The sequence below is a fragment of the Ammospiza nelsoni genome, chromosome Z (assembly GCF_027579445.1).
Source record: "Ammospiza nelsoni isolate bAmmNel1 chromosome Z, bAmmNel1.pri, whole genome shotgun sequence".
NCBI classification, from domain to species: domain Eukaryota; kingdom Metazoa; phylum Chordata; class Aves; order Passeriformes; family Passerellidae; genus Ammospiza; species Ammospiza nelsoni.
In genome coordinates, this window is record NC_080669.1 from 38,126,923 (window position 1) to 38,147,005 (window position 20,083).

General features: G+C 34.3%; 1 protein-coding gene across 2 annotated transcripts in view; it reads left to right on the forward strand.

The window, feature by feature from the left end:
- The window catches only part of TTC39B (tetratricopeptide repeat domain 39B), a 77,939-nt gene extending 58,281 nt beyond the window's left edge, over window positions 1-19,658 (forward strand). For both annotated transcript variants that reach the window (XM_059492513.1, XM_059492512.1), the window contains exons 7-19: window positions 1,688-1,752; window positions 1,914-2,019; window positions 3,373-3,438; window positions 5,000-5,108; window positions 5,921-5,988; window positions 6,076-6,135; window positions 6,440-6,601; window positions 7,640-7,731; window positions 8,020-8,140; window positions 10,048-10,159; window positions 13,513-13,630; window positions 14,759-14,875; window positions 15,902-19,658. In XM_059492513.1, the coding sequence (XP_059348496.1) occupies window positions 1,688-1,752; window positions 1,914-2,019; window positions 3,373-3,438; window positions 5,000-5,108; window positions 5,921-5,988; window positions 6,076-6,135; window positions 6,440-6,601; window positions 7,640-7,731; window positions 8,020-8,140; window positions 10,048-10,159; window positions 13,513-13,630; window positions 14,759-14,875; window positions 15,902-15,998 (1,293 nt within the window). In that variant the 3' untranslated portion in view covers window positions 15,999-19,658. The remainder of the gene's footprint in view (window positions 1-1,687; window positions 1,753-1,913; window positions 2,020-3,372; window positions 3,439-4,999; window positions 5,109-5,920; window positions 5,989-6,075; window positions 6,136-6,439; window positions 6,602-7,639; window positions 7,732-8,019; window positions 8,141-10,047; window positions 10,160-13,512; window positions 13,631-14,758; window positions 14,876-15,901) is intronic.
- Window positions 19,659-20,083: the final 425 nt, after the last annotated feature.

The window sequence follows — 20,083 nt, forward strand, 5'->3', positions numbered from 1 at the left end:
TGGATCACATTGGACAGTGTCCAGTGCCTGCATAAAAATATTTTCAAGTATGAGGAAGTGTATTGTTTGAAAGTACAAGTCATTTTTTGCATTAATGAGTAGAATGTTTTCCAACTAACAAACTTCAGCTGATACATGTGTAATTTCCAATTCCATCTTGCTCTGTGTGCACATGGTGTCAGGAATAATACAGTAATGAATGCTTATAAAATGGGCATGCTTAGCATTGCTGAGGTAACAATTCAGCTCACAGAAAGATCTGGTATTTTATACTGTGTGGTGCTAGTGATTTAGGTTGTAATTCAGGGACTTCATGCTACAGAGTTTTCAAATTCAATTTGAAACTTGATTCCTGAAAACAGGAGTTGTTCATCATACTTTTTGAAGATATGTGAGTGTTTAACAAGTGTTTATTAAATATGTATTATAGATGATCTTTTCCAGTATAAATTATGAGAACGAAGTGAGGCACATAGGATACACTAAGGTCAGAATAAGTTCCTTTTGCTTATGACTTAGGAACTACTTGATTTGGCCAGAAGTGTCAGGAAATACTATTAGTGGAATGTTAGTCTTTCCTGTAACTAGCTTGCTCCTTTACTAGCCATGTGGAATCAACCCTTCTTTTATTTTTATTCGGTGGGTGAAGTCTGTTTTAACCATGAAAAGAATGTTGTTGGAGGTGGTGAGTTAGGACAGTATAAAATAATAAAAAACCATTAGATGTATATTTTCTCCAAAACACCACATCTGTATTGCTTTTGACTGTAATACCCTACTTTGCTGATTGCTGTGCTGCCTCATATTTTTCATCTTTGGCTGATCATGATTAGTGTTAGGATGATGATGATGATAACAAAAATGTAAACATTCAGAGGGAAATAGAATTCTTGTACTGAAACACTTGCATTTGGGTGTTCAGACTTGCAGAGAAGAGAGATGAAGAGTTTTAAAATGGTAATATTTTTATGAAAGCCAGAATTTCCTTTGGTTGATCATTCTGAGGCCTTTTTTTGTTGCTCTTTTCATTTTCCATGTTGTATATACTGTTCCTAAGTATTTAAATTTGCATTTCTGAAATGCCAGCATCTTCCCCTTTTATTTGAATTCTAGGAGAAAAAAATTCATCCTGTTGAACCAATATTTTGCTTTTCAGGAATTTAGTTTTGATGGCAAGTACATTGTGGCTTTGTTTTGGTTTTCCTAGAGGTTAGTAAGCACATAAATTGAATAACACAGGTAGTAACTTTTGATCAGCAATAGTTTCATCTGTTCGAGGGATTTTTCAGTTTGTCTTCTGCCAGTTTCTGTAGGCTTCCTTGTGTATGTCAGAATCGCCATTTCCAAATATTTGAAACAGTTCCTGCAGCACCATCTGGTGGAGAGCTTTCTTGGTTCATTTATATACATCACAAATTCTGCCATAACTAACACTTCGACTTTCTTTTTCACCTCTCTCTTCAGTTTTAGAATTTGTAATGTGCACTAAAGAAATGTTTCCCTGACAACTTAGAGCAAGTGTTAATGTCAGTCTTAGAGACACATTTAGTGACTGAAAAATGTTTTTAGTGTTTCCTACTATGACATAAGCTTATTAATAAATTTATATGTAGCTGGAGGATTTTTATGTATGTGTTATGTGTAATATGATCACACAATATTTTACAGTTAGATCTTTTTCTTCCAGGATGAAAATATGATCAACTTTATCAAAGGTGGCCTGAAAATTAGGACAAGTTATCAAATATACAAGTAAGCTATTAGAAAACACTTGAATTCAAAAGTAATATAAGCAGTTGGAGTGGCATTAATGCTCCCAAAATACAAAGGAATATTTTTGTATCTATCCTAGTCATCAGTCAGTAATTTCTATGTTGTGTTTCCCCTTCCCTCGTTTTTTTCTCCATCACAAGGGAATGTCATCAGGTGCTACAGACGACTCAGGGGAACAAAAGCAAAAATGAAACATACTACCAGTTTGAAGGAGGAGTGAAACTTGGAATTGGAGCATTCAACTTGGTATGACTTCTTCTTCTACAGAAAGGCCATTGGGTTATTCTGTAGGACTTTCTTTGTATATGTGCTACTGTAACTAATTTAACATTTACACATTTGTAAAATAGAGATATGGGGTTTGAGGTTTTATGCAATGTGAAACTAGCATTAACTTCTGGGTGTGTGCATGCTTTCTGGGATGTTTCTGTTAGTTTATTCTGAACAGTTTAGTTCTCTGGGAGTAACTAATACATCTATTTCTGAAGTGAAAAGGGAGCTGCATCTACCTGTGTGTAGCAGGATTTTTAAAGATGCTTATGCTGTTGTTACAAAATGCCTGGAGTGACTGTTTAATTTTAACTCATGTATCCCATTCTTTTACTTCAGTGACATACTCTAGATTCTCATAGATAATTATACGTAGAAGAATGAGCAGTAGTTTACTGAGTTTGTGCAAAGGAAAATTGCCTTTTCTTTACAATTTGCTACAGTTACCTGTTCACATCTGTCATGGCAATAGTTAAAGCTGATTTCTGCCAGTATGTTAATTTCTGTATCATTCTAGATTGGAGATGGCCAATTTTAAGTCTGGTCAGAAGAACTCAGGTTTATCTGCACCTGACTTTAAAATTCAAGCAACTGTGTTCATAGGTGTTCTTGCGTCTCCTATTCTTCATGGAGTCCTCTCAGTAGGAGGCTTAACAGAAAAAGTGTCTGATGGGCAAAACGTATTAGGGTGAATGGAGCTTTCTAAAAACTGACCCTCAAGTTGACCTGCTTCTTAATGCTATTGAAAAGGTGGTTATGATGTTTGTACATTTTCTGTTGTGATGTGGAAGATGCAGTAACAGAGGGAACAAAAATGCCTGTGATAGAGGGCTAAAGGATGATAGCAACAGCTAGTATTTCTAAAACCATTATGCTGACTGATCTGCTGATTCAGTACTCCCACAAGAGGAACAAGTAGGGCCTCTGTGAGACTCCCAATAAAATGAAATAATAGTATGGGAACATGGCAGTTGTAGGTTGTGAGTCATACTAAAATAGATAAGACTTTCATTCTAAAAGACCCACAGTTTTCAAGCGATTTTAACCAGCTGAAGATGGAAAAATCTGTCATTCTCTAGAGAAGCACAGCTGGACTCTGTCTATTTTCATGCTGGATGGTCATCAGAATTCTGAGCATGCATGTTTACTTTCAGGTTCTTTCATCTTTTAATTTTTTACTAATGTAAAAAATTTTTACTAAATTTTTACTAATGTCTAATAGCATTTAACATAGTAGCTGGCCTTTTTGGTTCACATTTATAACAATGTAACTTTTTTTTTGAAGTGTACATGTTTACAGTTATCTTTTTATTTTTAAATGTATTTCAGATGCTGTCACTTTTACCAGGAAGGATCCTTCGACTTCTAGAATTTATTGGATTTTCTGGCAATAGGGTATTCAATTTGATACTTGCTTTTTCAAATTAATTTTTTCTCAGATAAAAGACTGGATGGATTTAATGCCATGTATTCCACACTGGAAGTATAATATTGATTGTTTATCAGTATTTTACTGTTGTTAAAAAGAGAAATGGGTTAGATGATACAGGCATAAAAGCACATATGGTGATACTCCACTCTTTAACATGCATGAGAAAGGACCAGTTTACTTAAGAGGAGATTTTGCCAATGCAATATCCTTTCCTTTTGCTGATCCTTAAGTAGGGGATATCAGCTTCTTTTCCTAGTTGATGTAGTCAGAAATTGACATTTCTCACCAGTAACTGAGGGAAGAGTCATATTTCTACATTTTTCCACACAAATCCCTGCCCATTTCTTTGGGAAAAAAAAAATTCTGAATATCATGTGTCATCCTGGACTCTAGGTACATCTTTCTCTCATGGATGACAAAAATATTTGTAACTTGTTTTTTAATTATTTTACAGCTCTTTAAAACTCCTTTTGATGCCCATAAGAAATGAAAAACCTAAAAAAACCTCAAGTAAGAAATTGTAATGAGGGGACCCACAGAACTGCACACAACTGAACTTCAAATTACTATAGCTGCAGTCACCATATGGTCTTATTGCTGTTAGATTGTCCACAATATGGTTCTCCTGCTGTAAAATTAGACTTCAGTAGAGACCAGTTCATTCCATTTCTTCCTCCGTAAAACCTGGTTCTTGCTGAAGCTCTTTCAAAATACCTGTTTTTCCCTGACTAAAAATGCAGTAAAGGCTGGAAGAAAAGAATGATTTTGAAATATCATCACAATTTTTTTTTGTGTGGTGCTTGAATTCTCCTATAATTCATCAAGTTGCTATGCAATAAAACTGATCTGTTAATATTTGTTTTGAGGCAAAAATATGTTTCTGAGGAGTCATTGCTTTTGATTAGGGAAGCTGTGAGCTCAACACCCCTCAGATAGTCAAGCTGTTATGTAATGGGTCTAAACAGAAACGTAAGGGAAATCTCATGTGTTAAGATCTGCGTAAGGCTCCATGAATCTGGATCTGTCTTTAGACATTGGTGTATCAGCAGAGGTAATATTTTGGTCAGAGCCTCAAAATAGTTGACTTATGGCTGACTTGATGGAAGAGAATTGAGGATAGCCAGGGTTTTCAGTGGAGGAAGTCTCACACCAACAAGTAGCACTGGAACAGTTGAGAGAGTTTCCCACCGAACATAGATTGAAGGATGTTATTCTGAAAGGTTGAGTCAGAACACAGTGGGGAAGGGTTGTAGACCTGTGTGTCTGCATGGTTCATGTGGTGTTCCCATTTCACCAGAGCACTGAAATGCATGATTTTATTAAGAGTTAGATTAGTCTTCTTCCTTAGTGCTGTTAGCTGTGACAGAAATATTTTGGTAGAGGGTTTTGTTGGATTTGAGATACGTACTGAATTGTGAAATACTTACATCTGAAGGGAAAATTAAATTTTCATTAGCCAGAAAAAATTGATAGTAACTCTGTATACTTATAGTTAATTCTGCATGTGTTTGTGATATTTCTTAGGAGTTGGGCCTCTGCCAACTACGGGAAGGCGCATCTGGCAGCAGTTTGAGGGCCATTCTGTGTACTTTCACCCTGTTGGTTTATCATACTTACGTCTCCTTAATCCTTGGTGAGACCCACTGTGTAGCTTTTCAGTCATGCTACACCTTATGATAGATATTGTGATTTATTTTTATAACAGAATTTCAAAACTGTGGCCAAATAGGAGTTTGCTGTATACTTAATTATGATCTAAAATTAATATCCATGACAAAGTTGTGTCTGCAGAAATAGTGAGGGTAGATAGCATTATACCAACATCTTGCTCCATTTGCAGGGCTGTCTCAACAGCAAAATATTGCAAAATATTATTAAGTACAGAAAAATCATTATCCATAAATTTAAATCAGATGTTGTGAAAACTATCTCCAGAAAAAAGCTATACAACCAGAACTAACTATTTTTGCCATTTAGAGCTGGAAGTCGTAATTAATTCTATATGCTTCTTTACCATATATTTTCTCATTCTTTAATATTTAAGTATTTTAGTACTTGTCCCTCAGGCTCATCAGGAAATTAAGGAGAACTTCATTTCTTCCAGTATCACTTGTATTTCATTACTGATGTCAAAATTAGAAGAGGCAGCTGAGGATGTTTTCCTATCTTGCTAAAGCAATTAAAGGGATTTAAAAATATAACTAGGATCAGTGATGGAACAGTCTAAAAAATATTCCTATATTGTCTGTAATTTTTTTCAATTTACAGACATTTAGTATTTTTAAATCACAAAGTATCTTTGAGACAAGAATTTAGTTTATAGAAACACAAGATGATGAAATAATTCTGCTTTCACATAAAGCTATCATCCATTGATCTGTCAAATACAATGTGAAAACTTGGATTCCTTTAAGTACATTGAGGTTGGTTTGTTACGTTTTCTAGGTACAGGGGAAGCCAACCTTCAGGAAGCAGACAGTCTCCTCGAACCCTACCTCCTGAAATTTCCAAATGTGCGTATTTCTAATAAATATTATCACAGAAATGTATTTCCCTATGCTCAAACTCCTAATTGGTTATTTTTCTCATCTCTTTTCAAGGGTTCCATTATTCTATTTTATGCTGCCAGAATAGATATACTGAAAGGAAATTTTGAAAAGGTAAATGATATTTTTTTCTAAAATTTTTTGTTTAGTGTTTAGCCTGAGGAGGAAAAACAATTAATTCATCTATGTATCAGTTTGACTGATAAGTATGCTGTTACCCCTGTTCACATTCACTGTCAATGTTGATTCCAGCCCTCTCTCTAAGTGAGACTGAAAGGGAAGTTTATCTCATTTTACTTGTCAGGTGTTTTTCCACCTGGGTGCTAGGTAAGAGCTTGTTCTGTAATTAGACACTGCTCTCACATGGAGCTATAATTGAGCCAGTTTTCATCATTCTTCCTTAATTACTTACTCATAGGCGCAGTTGAGGTTCCAAGACTGCATAGCAGCCCAGCAAGAGTGGAAACAGATTCATCATCTCTGTTACTGGGAACTGATGTGGTGCTACACCTTCCAGCAGGACTGGCTTCGGGCATATCGATATGCAGACCTGCTCAGCAAAGAGAGCAGGTGGTCTAAGGTAAATGGGCAGGTGGACATTGTTGTGGTATACCAGTGGTCTCTACAGTTAAAGTCACTTTTAATTTTGCACAATAAGTGTAATGTTTGCCTTCCTGGGAAACTCATAAACAGAGACACAATGGGACCAAACTGTTTTAACTGGGTGGTTAAGGATGACTTTTTATTTCACATTTTGAAGCAGCAGAACCATAAGCAGCAATGCTTTGGCCCCGCCAAAAATGGAGCTGCTTACCCAGGTTGGGAGAAAGAAGAGGGATGGGAAAACTGTAAACTTGTGTCTCAAGTCGAATTCTAATATTCACTAGTAAAACTTGGCTGAAGAAACTGTGTTTGGTGTTTATAAACACACACACCTAATCTTCAGATGCTTTGTGGCACAAAATGAGAAAGGCTGCTGGGGACAGGATCTCACAAGAAAAGCTGGGCTATCAGATAACCTTTTCCTTGTAAAAACGTTTTTCACGGTATGAAGCAAGCGCAATGAACCAAGCCAATAACCTTTTATGCATTATTATTATCTGTTCCTCTATAGATTACTCTTTTATTATCTTAATGAAAAAGGGTATACATCTAATTCTTGGCAAAAGTGGAAGAGAATAGTATATTCAGCATGAAATGCAAGTGTCTTTAATAGAATTATGGATTTTTTTTTCCTGCAAAACCCAGTTATTAAACATTCTTTGAATCAGTACCCAGATATTTCCGTCTGGTTTTTTCATGTCTACAAGTAATAGACCGTATAATAACAGTAATGGACTTTAGAACAGTTAAGTCATTTAACCTCATCTCTTTGACAGTGGTTTGCAAAATAAATTCTCCTGTTTTTTTCAGGGGATACCTTTAACTTTCTGACTGATATAAAAATATAAATACATTAAAAATAAACTTACAGCATAAATTCTGTGACAAAGGGTTTTATAGTTATATCTGCCTGAGAATTATGGGAATACTTTGCTACAGCAATTGGGTGAGAGATTTGAGTCTTTAATGTATTGATTAAACACAGAAAATCAGATGTGGTTTCTTTTTGAAACAGGCAATATATGTATTCCAGAAGGCAGCAATTCTGTGTATGCTTCCAGAGGATGATTTGAAGAGGACTGGTGAGGACATAGTGTCTTTATTCAGGTAAACTTTTATAAAGCAGCTGAATGTGTACTCTCTGTCCTCCCATGTCTTTATCTTGTGTGTTTTACTTCTTGCTTATAACCATAAACTTTCCATTATTTTCTGTTTGCCTTTAGCATTAGAATTGCTTTTATCAGCAAAGATAAATCCTGCAGCTCTGATCTCCATGGTGTAAAAAAATTTTAAGATGTTAAATTTCAGAGGATAACAGTAAGTCTTTCTAACTAAAATGAGATGAAAAAAAATACCAACAAAAAACTTTTTTTTTTCCATTTTCCCTTCTTGTAGACAAGTGGATGGTCTAAAACAGAGAATTGCAGGAAAATCTATCCCGACTGAGAAGTTTGCAGTTAGGAAAGCTCGACGCTATGCATGTCCTCAACCAGTGAAGCTGATATTACCTGCCTTGGTATGTGTTCTTGCTTTGTTTTCATCCTTTTCAAAGAGAAAAGAAATCAGAATAGTTCATTTTACAGGGAAGGAATAATATTGTCAGGTATTATATGTCTGCATTTTAAGTTTTTTAAAGAAGTACTGCATTAATTCAATGTGATTTTGGTGAAAAGTATTAGAGACTGGATCATACTACCAACAAAGCAGCAGTATAAAACAAGTGCCATATTTTTCATGTGAAAAGCTCAGCATACAGAAAACTGCATTAATGTTCTTTAGGTTGGTAGGATTTTAGTCCTTGTCTTCTAGACTCATTAGGAAGTTAAAGAGTACTTTGATACTTTCTGTTTTTCTTATGAAAATGAAATGTGGTGATTGGTTTTTTGTGTTTTTTTGTTCCCCTTGTATTGAGTCTGATTAAAACAAGCAGAAGCTGAAGTAACTTTATGAATGCTATTCTAATTCCCTCTATTTTAACATCAGTCATTAGTATTGCACAGTCTGCTTCTGTGTGCACAGCACTGATACTTCTCATATGTGTATGCTAAAATCTTTGTATGTGCATAATTTACCAACAACTGTGCATGAAAATCCTAATTCAAGAAGAAATTTCTTATGTTAATGCTCATTGATATAGATGGAGGAGTCTAAATAAAAGTAATCCTCTGGATCTAAAATTCATTCTGTATTAAATTGCATGTAGAGGATTAAGTAAAATTTGTCTTGGGCTTGTACAGCAGAGTGCTTGTAAGTTGTGAATATATGTATTTGGTCTTGCTGTCAAATTCAGCATTCTGTTTTAATTTAGGAATATTTTCATCATGGACTAAGCATAACCAAACATAATGTATGGTTTATTTCAGTAAATATAAATTAGACAGGACTACAGAATTGAAATAATCTAGCATGATGTAGTTGATGATGTTATTAACATTGTTTCAGACTTTGATACAACCAGATTTTTTCTCTATCTGAAAATGTACATATTTACACTACAAATGCAAGTGGAAATATTTCACCAATGTATTGTATCAGCTTCAGAATGACATTAGGCATCATATTTCAGAGGTGTAATTTCAATTACGGTAGAACAAATGATACTCTAGTTTGTAATGACTGAGTAAAGATCTTGGCAAAGCTCCTTGTTGGTGAGCATTAACCCTTATTCTCCTCAAGTTTTACAATGTAATAATGTATCAAATCAAGCTCATTGCTTACTGTTGTACTGAGCCATCTGGGAAGATATGTTTCCAGGATTTGCCTTGATTTTTTTCCAACAAAATTTTGTAGAAATTATAGTAAAATCGTGTGTTGGATGTGCCTACTGGAATCACATTTTTATCCAGAAAGTTTTATCTACCTCCAGTTTTGCCCTGAATGGCAGGTAATTGTCTATCGATTAGAGCATTTAGAGCGTGGTTTTGGGTGCATGCTTACATAAGTATGCTGTATATACAAGAACACACTCAAATGCAAATTCCAAATTTACCTATCATCCTTTAGAAAGAACTACTTTTAGCTCCTTCTTTATTTTAGGTGGCAGGGACCACAAGTTTAATCTAAAGCATCCGGTTTTGCTGACATGTTATGTGGGTGATGGTAAACTGTCCTGATAAAATCTGTTCAGTTTAATTTCTGAAGATCTGTGAAAATACATGATAGTAGAATCCGTTAAAAAGGTATCAAAACATTCAACTCTTAAAAACACAAATTACCTTTGTCAGCACACATTCAATGTAATTTTTCCTTTCCTATTCATAGATGTGTTGTACCAAAACAAGCTTTGGTAGTATTTTATATACTCAAAAATGTTCCACAACAGCCTTTTCAGAGGCACTCTTTAGTTAAATATTTATGCAATTCCATGGGTTGTTCTCACCTTTTTGTGTTGGTTGGTTGGTTTTGTTTTTTTTTTTTAATCAGGAAATGATGTATGTCTGGAATGGATTTGCAATTGTGGGCAAAAGAGCAGACCTTACTGAAAACTTACTGGTAACAATTGAGAAAGAAGAAGCTGCTCTACAAAATGAAACTAGTAAGTGATCAATTAAGGTGGAATTAATAATCTTATAAGAAATGCTGACATTTTTCTATGCTTTTGTCTTCTTATATTCTGTGAAGTAAGTGTTGGCTTTGACAATGTTCTAATTAAGTCAAAGTATGGAAGTTTTGGAGCCTCACAAAATTTAGGCATGGTTCTTCAATATGTTCTTTATGCAGTGTGATTGATGCTGCAGAAGAATACAGAAAACTCAGGGACATCAGGTTATTGGTTACAGAACATGACTGGTCTAGCTTAGTTTTTTCTTGTCTTTGAGAGTGTTCTTGGAACATAATCTGCTGATATCTTAAATGTCTGAAAAATATTTTTTCTAAACCAATTCATATCATGCTTTGTTACATAGGACACATGTTGCAGAGAATATGACAAAGTATAAAATATTTGATGAAGTGCTATGCATGAATGAGTTGGGTTTTTTGTTTTGCTTTCTGGCAAAATAAAACACATTTGCTAGTTGTAAAATTAAACATACTTAATGAATAAACTTTGACCATGGTTTTACATCTTGGAGTAATGTTTAGAGAATCAGCCCATAATTTACTCCTAAAAGAATTTAAATTCATTTATTACAACTGGTTTACTGCACAAGTACTTGATTTTTGTCAGATTTTATCAGCATAGTTCTTTTACCTGTCATGTGAATTTTTGGGGAGAATTCTCTTTTGAGTTTTTCTAGAATAAATGTCATTTTTCATGTGAATCTTTTTAAATGATAATTCATTAAAATAATTTTTATTGAACGCAGATTGTACTCACACTTATGAACAATTTAGCAGTTTAGTGGTTGTATGGTTTAGTGGTTATGAACACTAAACCCTAAGTCACACTTGTGAACAATTTTAGTGGTTAAAACAGCAATTCAGAAATGTAATATATACCTAAGTATGATTTATAGTGTAAATTGAGATGATGCATAAGAAATTATCCAGGGACGTGCAAGAAATTTATAATGGTCAAATCTGGATGATATAATAAACCAAATGAGAGTAACCTGTATGGCCATGTTTGAATGGGGTTCCTTTATTTTCTGTGTTGCCCTTCACTTTTCTGCAGGATCAAGTGTGCCTTTTAAATCTCAAGTGTTTTCCTTTTTCTTGTAATATTAAAACAAAAGTGTAGTGACATGCAAGATACTTGCAAATAAAGTAATTCCCATGAGTTCCACATGGAGAGTTCTGACAGAACCTGTTGGAAATCCAGTGCTGTATTGTGCTGTGATTTGTACTAGAAGTGCTCATCTGTTGTAACGGTGAAGTAAATTTTCTATTGAATCTCTGAGGAAAGATGTACAAGGTACCAAAATTAAAGCAATGGAGATAAAATCACTGTGTTTTTCTTATGGAAATTCACTGTTTGCAAATAGGATATAGTCTGGAAGTGTATATACTTTCTGGGTTCTTTTTTTAGTAATAACTTCTGTCAGATGTTATTTTATTCTGGATTTCATAGATGTGATTTTGATCTGCTTTTAAAGATATGGATTCAGTGAAAATAAAGAGTTGCTACTGAATTCCAAAAAAAAAAAAAAAGATTAAGGCTGCTGACAAGGTTACAATAAAATTTTAATAGACCATTTTTAGTGGTAGTAATATCAAAGGATTGCTAAGGTGCTGTGAAAGAAAGGTGTTGATTATACACAAAGGTCATTTTGGGATTGAGACTTCATAGAATTGTTTTTATTTCATTTGTTTCACATGAACAGGCACAGCATGGGATCTCTCAAGGACTGAAAGTAATTTTATGTTGTATAGAGCTGAAAATAGAGATGGTAGAAGGAACAAATGGAGGACATTAGAGATGGTGTTTTTATTTTTTTTTCCCCAGGATTTCTGGGAATCTTTATTTTTTTTTTCATATGCAATATATAAAAACAGATTATTTAACTTCAAGAAAAAATAATTTTTTGCTTGTTTTTTTTAATCCTGGTATTGATACATCCTTTGTTGTAGACCACTGCAGCTGCAAAGATGGTTCTCCCACATTTATTGCAAGGTTATCTGTGTTAAATTGGCCTGTGCATTTAGCGTTAATGTTTTAGCTTCTATACTTTTGAGAAATTAGAGTACTAGTTGAAGTTGTTAAAGACTGGTGAGCCCTTACTGACATCAGTGCATGCCCCCAGTTATTTCAATGAATGAGTCCTTCAGGAGACAGTCACAGAGTCCAACACCTTAGCCTAGCAAAACAGGCTAGAGAGAATGCAAAGTACTCCTGTGCTGCACTTCTGCTGTCCCTAAAAGCGCAGTCTGTCAGTTACAATCTATCAAGACTTTCTGGGTTTAAACACAGACAGAAATAAGGCTGAACATGATGGCAAAGCACTTTGCGGAGTCCTAAAATGCATTAGTCTTGCATGTTTCAGAACTGTTTATGTAGGATTTCTTTGGCAGACTATTAAGGAAAAAAAATAATGTGACCTTAGAGAGCTGGTAATTAGTTGTAAACAACATGATCTGAAGGGAGAGTGTTTTGCTTCCTGAATTGTTAATGTATGTGGTGCCATCTGTCTATCCATATGTGTTTTCTTTCATTTCTTTTCCTTCCATGTACCCAGCAAATGCTACAAACTAAGGGAACTAAAAAGGATCACACTTGTTAAGTAAATTTTGAATTGTTTCAAACACCCTCTTTCATCTGGTATTTTTAGCTCTATTGAACATAAGACTTTCAATGAAGTTTTTCAAATATTATACACTATTACTTATTTTCAAATATTTTTCAAATATTATACACTACTTCTGAGGCTTCTCAAACATTAGAGATGATAAAAATACTAGCAAACATTATTTCTTGCATTTGTACCTGAAAATGATGCTTTTGAAGAGTTCTGTAAGAGAGTCATGGCATGGTTTTACAGGTTTTTTTATGCTACTGATGCTACTGGAGGTCTGTCAGTGCTCTGTTACAGGGGGAGATGTTAGGATAATATGATGGTTCCTGTCTCACTGTAGTTTTAGCTATAAAGAAGTAAGAAGTCTTTAAATAAGGCAAGTAAGAAATCTTTATATAATGACTATTTATGTAATGTAATACATTTAATTATTGACTGTTTAATCTTCAGTTAATGAAGTTTATGCCCATTTGTTGGATGTTTCAATTTTTCTTATTTCTTCTTTGCCTGTCTTTTAAGAGAAAGATACAGATGTCATGGGTGCATCTTCTTTAGCAAGCAGTATTTTAAACCATGCCTGAAGGATATGTACATTTTGAGGTATAGAACATAAGAAGCAACATCCTGCATCTGAATACATATTCCCTATTGAAAATCTAATTTTCCTTTTCATGATGTCTTCAAATTGTTTGACATATCTCACTTTCACTGTTAGATCACAATGAATACTATGTGGATGATGTGTGCATGTTGCAGCTGCTGAAAGGCCTCTGTCTGAAACACTTGGGAAGACTCATGCAAGCTGAATTATGTTTCAGTAAAGTAATTCAAAGGTAAAAAAAATAACAGAAATTGATTTTCTAGTTTTTGGTGACATTTCTGATACTCCTGTTGCAGCTGTCATGTTAGAATTTTGACTAAATAAACATCATGTTAAGGATCTGAAATTAAAATACCTCTGCAAGTAGTTAGAAAACCAGAAAACTTTGCATGTATTTTTCTGTAGCAATTTAACGCTTACTGTAGCTTTGTATATGCGGTGTTTGAGGCTAAATAAATCAAACTGTCAGGTCGTATCCAAATACATTTGGAATTATATTTGCAGAGCTACCTGTAAGTAATGACAATACAGATAGGTTTACTGTTTGTTTGGCTTAATTTTTTAATTCAATATTTAGTAGTTAATGCTTCAGTTCAGTAATTAATGCTTCCCCATGTAGATGAGAAGTTGTTGTTACATGTTGCAGTTGAAGACTGATTTCTCCTGTGCTGTGGATTTTCGGGCGTCAGCTCCAAAACAGTTGTGATAGCTTTTCTATATGAAACATGAGTCCAGTACTGGTTGTAGTTGAAAATGTCTTGTAAGTTTTTAGGTATTTGGGCTGAGGAAGCCTATTTACATGTGCAATGTTTCTAACAAATTATTTAGAAAAATTAATAATGGAATTTTTTATTAAGAATTTGTTATTGAGTTATTGTTAATGTGTTTTAGTTCTCTTGCCATCTTGTTTTCTCTTACAGTTTCTAAGGTCCTATATGAGTTTAGTCAAGCACATTGCGAGTTACAGGGCAGAGGGGTTTGGTTGATTGCAAGTTAAAGGAACTTTCTTAAGCATCTTTTTCCAAAGGGAGCTGGCAATGGGCAGGCTTTTGTAGCTGAGGTATTTAAAAAAAAACCTAAAGACAGCAATTCTTCATAAAGTGTATGTTTTGCATGGGTGAGGGTAAAAGTTTTCTGGTGCATGGAGTACCTACATTTTGTTCAACTTTATTTTCTACATGTTTAGGGCACTACGATGCTTCAAGACTGTTTATCAATGTGTACAGGATTAACCATTAAAAAAGGGTTCAGAATGTGTTTTCTGGCTATGTGCTGTTACAGGCAGTGATTGCTTTTAAAGTTAACTGGTCACTTAAACAGGGTTGTAAGTAACCATTTTTGTATTTTTCTGTTTTTTTAGTGAGAAGCAAATAAAATATGATAGCTACTTGGTGCCATTCACGCTGTATGAATTGGGTCTTCTGTACAAACAGCAGGATGAGACAGAAAAAGCAATAAGATACATAGAAACTGCAAAGTAAGTGGATTTTTATCACCTTGTAAATTAAGAATAACTGTGTATTTGCAGCATTGAGGACACTTGTTTTTTCTTCCTGACAGCTTCCTTTCAAAATCCAAGTAATTATAAATCTCTGTTCTTGATTTGCAGGACTTGTCCAATATAGTTGAATTTTGCAGTTTCATGAAACTGCAAAATTCATACACAGTGGAGTAGACAGATTGAAATAAGACACAGTATGAAGGGAAAATGTTTACTTCTTGTATGGGCTTCAGAGATGCTGAGGGTCCACTGCATGCATGGGATGAAGCTGGAGAGTCCAGGGAAGGGATATGTACCATTCTGTCCCAGAGGGCAGCTGTGGGAATTAAATCTGTTCCACTAAAGGTGTTCATAAGAGAGGTCAAAGGCCACTACACCTGTCTGATCGCAGCCCTTTTTCCTTTCACATGGTGTTGCAGAACACCAGTTGAGAGTTTAATTAAGTACTGTAGAGCAGCATATTTGCATTATCTGTAGATTGTAGTATAAGATAGAATGTCCCTTGTGTTAACAGAGAAGTAGCCCAGTCTTGTAATAGTGTCCCCTCATAGTTTTTTTTTTTTTTTTTTGCTTATTTGTTTGTTTTGGGGGGATGGGATTTACAGAATATGATTTCTGTACATATGATGTTTATTACTCTGGCTTAATTGTGTTCTGAGTCAAAGCCTACATTTTCTGCTAATATGCTTTTCTGTAGTTAGAAAAGGCTTTGGCTTGTCTTTTCACAGCAAATTTTAGTATTTGGGAGGGCTGTTAAAAGAATCAAAATAAGTGAAAGAGATGCTAAGACATGGATTCAGTTTATGAGGACATTTAATTTTAGTATTGGTCTATGTTTTCTTCACTCAATTTGTGTATGTAGTTTTAAATGTCTCTTAACTCATCTGTGTGTCAGTCTCCGCTTCCTGTTGAGGGAATAAAGATTGTTAACTTACAAACATAGGAAGTATAAACAATTCAATCCAAACATCTTTTTCTTAAAATAAGTTGTCTGTTTTGCAGAAACAACTACAAGGAATACTCTATGGAGTCCAGGTTGCACTTCAGAATTCATGCAGCACTTGACAGCTTGAAGGTGTCGCCTGCTTCAACACCTTGAATGAGAAAGGATGCTTTTCATGCATACAATAGATAGCCTACACAATCTTTTTTTAATCATAGAGAAGAACATAATGATTGTTTTCTGTCACTTCTGATTTGATGTCATTCTTTTAGACTTTTCTGTATGGCGCCTATACTGTATCTACATGCTGTTAAAGAAGACCTTATATTTTGTTGATAAAAATAATTTAATATTTGACTTGAATGAAAGGGGGATATTTTTAAAAAAAAAGGTGATGGTGCAATAAAGTTTAATGAAAATACTTTATTTTTTTTATATAAGAACAGATGCAGGTTATGCAGTGAAACTGGTGATAATTTCTGCATTTTTTAAAAGTTTTATTTTCTGCAGTGCACTTGAGACTTTTTTCTCCTCTGGAACAAAAATGCAATGTCTGCAGATAACCTTACCCACATTTTTTTGCATACTATATTCTGAAATTTGTGTTCCAGAGGAAAGAATTAGTAATTTTTGACTAAATTTTATTTTGGGAACAAAATTAAACTGTGTGAAGTGCAATATTTTTACTCTGTCAGATGAAGCTAAGCAGGGCTACAGTTTTAATGTCTTTGCAGGTCTGTTTCATTCAAAAGAAACATATATTAGGAGATATTTTTCACTTGTAGAAAAGCAGAGCTATAAAGGATGTTATGTCCTTGTTCTCAAGTAGTCTTAAGTTGATCCTGACAGATTTATTTCACCTGTTTAACAAAAAACAAAAAAGCACTGAGAACAGTCATTTTGAAACTTACACAGGATGTCTTTCCCAGTGAGAAAAGACTGGGAAATTTTGCCTGATGTCTACCCCAAATAGTTCTTGACACAACTGAAACTGATTGTTTCCCATCTTCCCTGTCATGGATCTGGAGACAGGATTGTTCTTTCCATTTTTAAAGCAATCGTTTATTGGTGGATTTATGTATTTTCCTAATAACAAGTTAGAATTCATACTAACAGAAGTTGATTGTGCATCAAGAAATGAATCCACTTTTAATCTTGCTGTTAAGAAAATGTGCGTATTCTAGTCTAATTTCTACCAAAAATGAGCAGTAAAATTGAGATACTTATAAGTGCATTTTTCCTTTCATGCTTCTGTGCAAACAGCAGTATGAAATTGAATTTCCCATTCATTTAGACACGCAGATTCTAGCTGTCTGTTCTTAAAAATAAAAATATATATCTTTTTTATTTAAGTATACACCAAATAACTCTTCTTTCACTAGCTATTGCAAAACTTGCCATTTCCATATTTTATCCATGTTTGGTATGTTTACTTCTGCACAGTAAATTCATAGTACCTGTGCTCATGTATGTGATTTGCTGCCCTTAACTACCACCTAAACAAAATCAGGACGAAAGAAATAGGTGAAGAATGTGTCCTCAGTAAATGAATAACTGAAGTTTCAAATTAAACATTCAATATGATTTGTAGAAGTTCTTCTCAGGTTACTGAGAACGCAGCTTTCTTCTATGACTTATAAATAATGGGGTCATTTAATTGCTTATAATTCTGTAATAGAGTGGTATATTTACAGGAGAATTAAGAGTTTAAAAATATTAGCTAAATAAACATAATGAGTCTTTCAAAATGGAAACCTGATCCAAAGTATTTCTTTGTTGGTTGGAATTTGTGCCTATTGTAAATGTGTAACTTAAGTTATTATGTAAAATTATACACACGTGAATTTGAAGCTTAAATACCCAAGACACTGAATTACTGATAAAGTATGCATGTTTATTTTCAAATATATTCAGTTGACTGTAGCTAAACCTCAAAACAGAGATTAGCTGTCAAATGACTTCTCTAAAGATTTACTCATTTATATATATCTGGTTGTAGTGAGCATAAACTCATGTATTTTCAGAAAATACTTTTGATGCATCTGTGGGCATTATATGTTCAGTTTAGGATTATTTTGGTTTAATCTGATTATTGGATTGGGGTCTGATTTATTTTTCTGTAGAAGGTGGTGGGAACAATTACCAGTAAAACTTCTGTAATTTGTGTTGCAAACAGTACTTCGTTTCAGGAGAGTTGTAACTGGGACTACAGACTCTCAGGGCGGAGCATGATGTAGTCTCTGATCTCTTGTTTTTGTGGGGAGTGTCTTACAGCTAATATTTTAGGGGTGATTTGAGATAGAAATCAAAACTAACAAAAAATGAACAGTGATCTCCCTTAGAAACTGATTTTTTCAAAATTTAGTACAAAGCTTCAAGAAGCAGTGTACTTTTTCCATGGGTGATATTACTGACTGAAGAGACACGCTTATCCACAAAAATTTCCAGTACCCTCTGTAGTTTTTTGAGCACCCAGTATGAAGTGCTATTTAGAGCTTGCCTCCTTTCTGTGCTGCTGTTCCCGGCTTGGCTGGAAAGATTGACTGATCAGATTTGTTACTTTAAGCTTTATTCTGAACGGCTTTTTTCCAAGTTGTTTACAGTGGACATACAAATGTGTGAGAGTGATTTGTTACCCTTCAGTTAAGGTGGGTCTCCACAGAGCTGCAAGAGATGCTTAGTTTTCCAAATGCTGCAGAAAAGTGCATGTCTCCTTGACACAATGCATCTGTGATGCAGTATTATTTAGGACATTATGCCCGAGTTAAGTGATTCCTGTCTAAGAGTTCATACAAAGGGTCTGTGGCTTTTTGAATTTTTTTTTTTAAATCTGCTATATTCTGTACTGGGCCTTAAATACAGCTCTGATTTAGTCTTAACTGCTGTTTATAATATTCACCACACACGCTCGTCCTCCACGGGAATTTTGACTATTGTGCTGAGACTTAACTAAGCAAAGCTGATCATTTACCTATGATGCTATAGCCTCTCTTGATAATAGTAGGAATTATAATATATACAAGAGCAAATTTAACTTTTTAGTTTAAGCAAGAAAGGCTGAGCTTACAGTTACATTATGACAAAATGTTGTTTATAGTTCTTTCCGATAATAGATTTTTTTTTTAAGATAAGCAATAATAAATTGGCCTGCTTATAGGACAAAGCTTCTCTTTGATTAAGAATTGCCTACTTAGAAACTATTACAAAAACCTTCATGTCTGTGCATATCAATCAAATATTAATCTGTTGAAACATCATTGTACTACAGTTTGTAAGTCTTTATTCATCAGAATAAAGAATGAATTTCTGTTTTTAAAAAAAATTGAAAGCAAATATATGTTAAAAGAAAGCTGGTGCAAGATTGTTATATATTTGTTCTAATACACATGGGGTAGCAGCTGTATGTAGCACTTTATGGCCATAGAAATGTATAACAATCTGATCTTTTTGCGTTTCTAAAACACCTTGCAATGTAATGTGTAAAACAAGTAATTTCTTGTGACAAATTCCACTTAGACTTTGCGGTTATTTTATTACTAATCCTAATGTCTCATGTATTTTGTTTCTGTATATTCTTACACTGCCTAGTGCAACAAAGAATGTTTATATTTCCCCTGGTGCTGCAGTCTCTTTGCTTGTAATCTACTGAGGTTTTCACATGTTCTTATCTGGTACTTGATGAGTAAACAATGAGGGAAGAAAAACAGAAAATGAGGAATGAAGCATCTTCTGGTTTAAAGAGTATGTAGAAATGTTCATTATTATGGACTGTATTTACTCTTCAGAGGAATAAATCACATATGCTTGTGCTACCAAGTGCTGAATTTGGCACTGTATTTTAGTTGTATGTCAGGAACCTCTAGATGAGATTTACCAAAGCATTATCATCATAAGGTCTGATCTCTAATTTATAAATGCTACCTTAAGCATAGAGTTCTTATACAACCAGTCCAGACTGAGTGGTTGTATAAAGCTGTCAAGGACAGCTTCTGACCTCTTGTCAAGGTCTGTTGAGTGAACAAAGGGTCTTTTGAATGTAGATAGCAAATACAAAATAAGCTGCAGGGTTTCTCGGTTTTTTGGGAAGGTTTTGTGGTGCTACTCGTGTTTTGGGATTTTTTTAAAATTGTGTTCTGGGTTTTGATTTGTATTTTTCCCTGTAATCTGGTAATAAATGCTATAGGACAGCTTCATAAAGAAACAGTGTGGCTCTTAACTTTGCAATTTGTAGAAGAGTACCT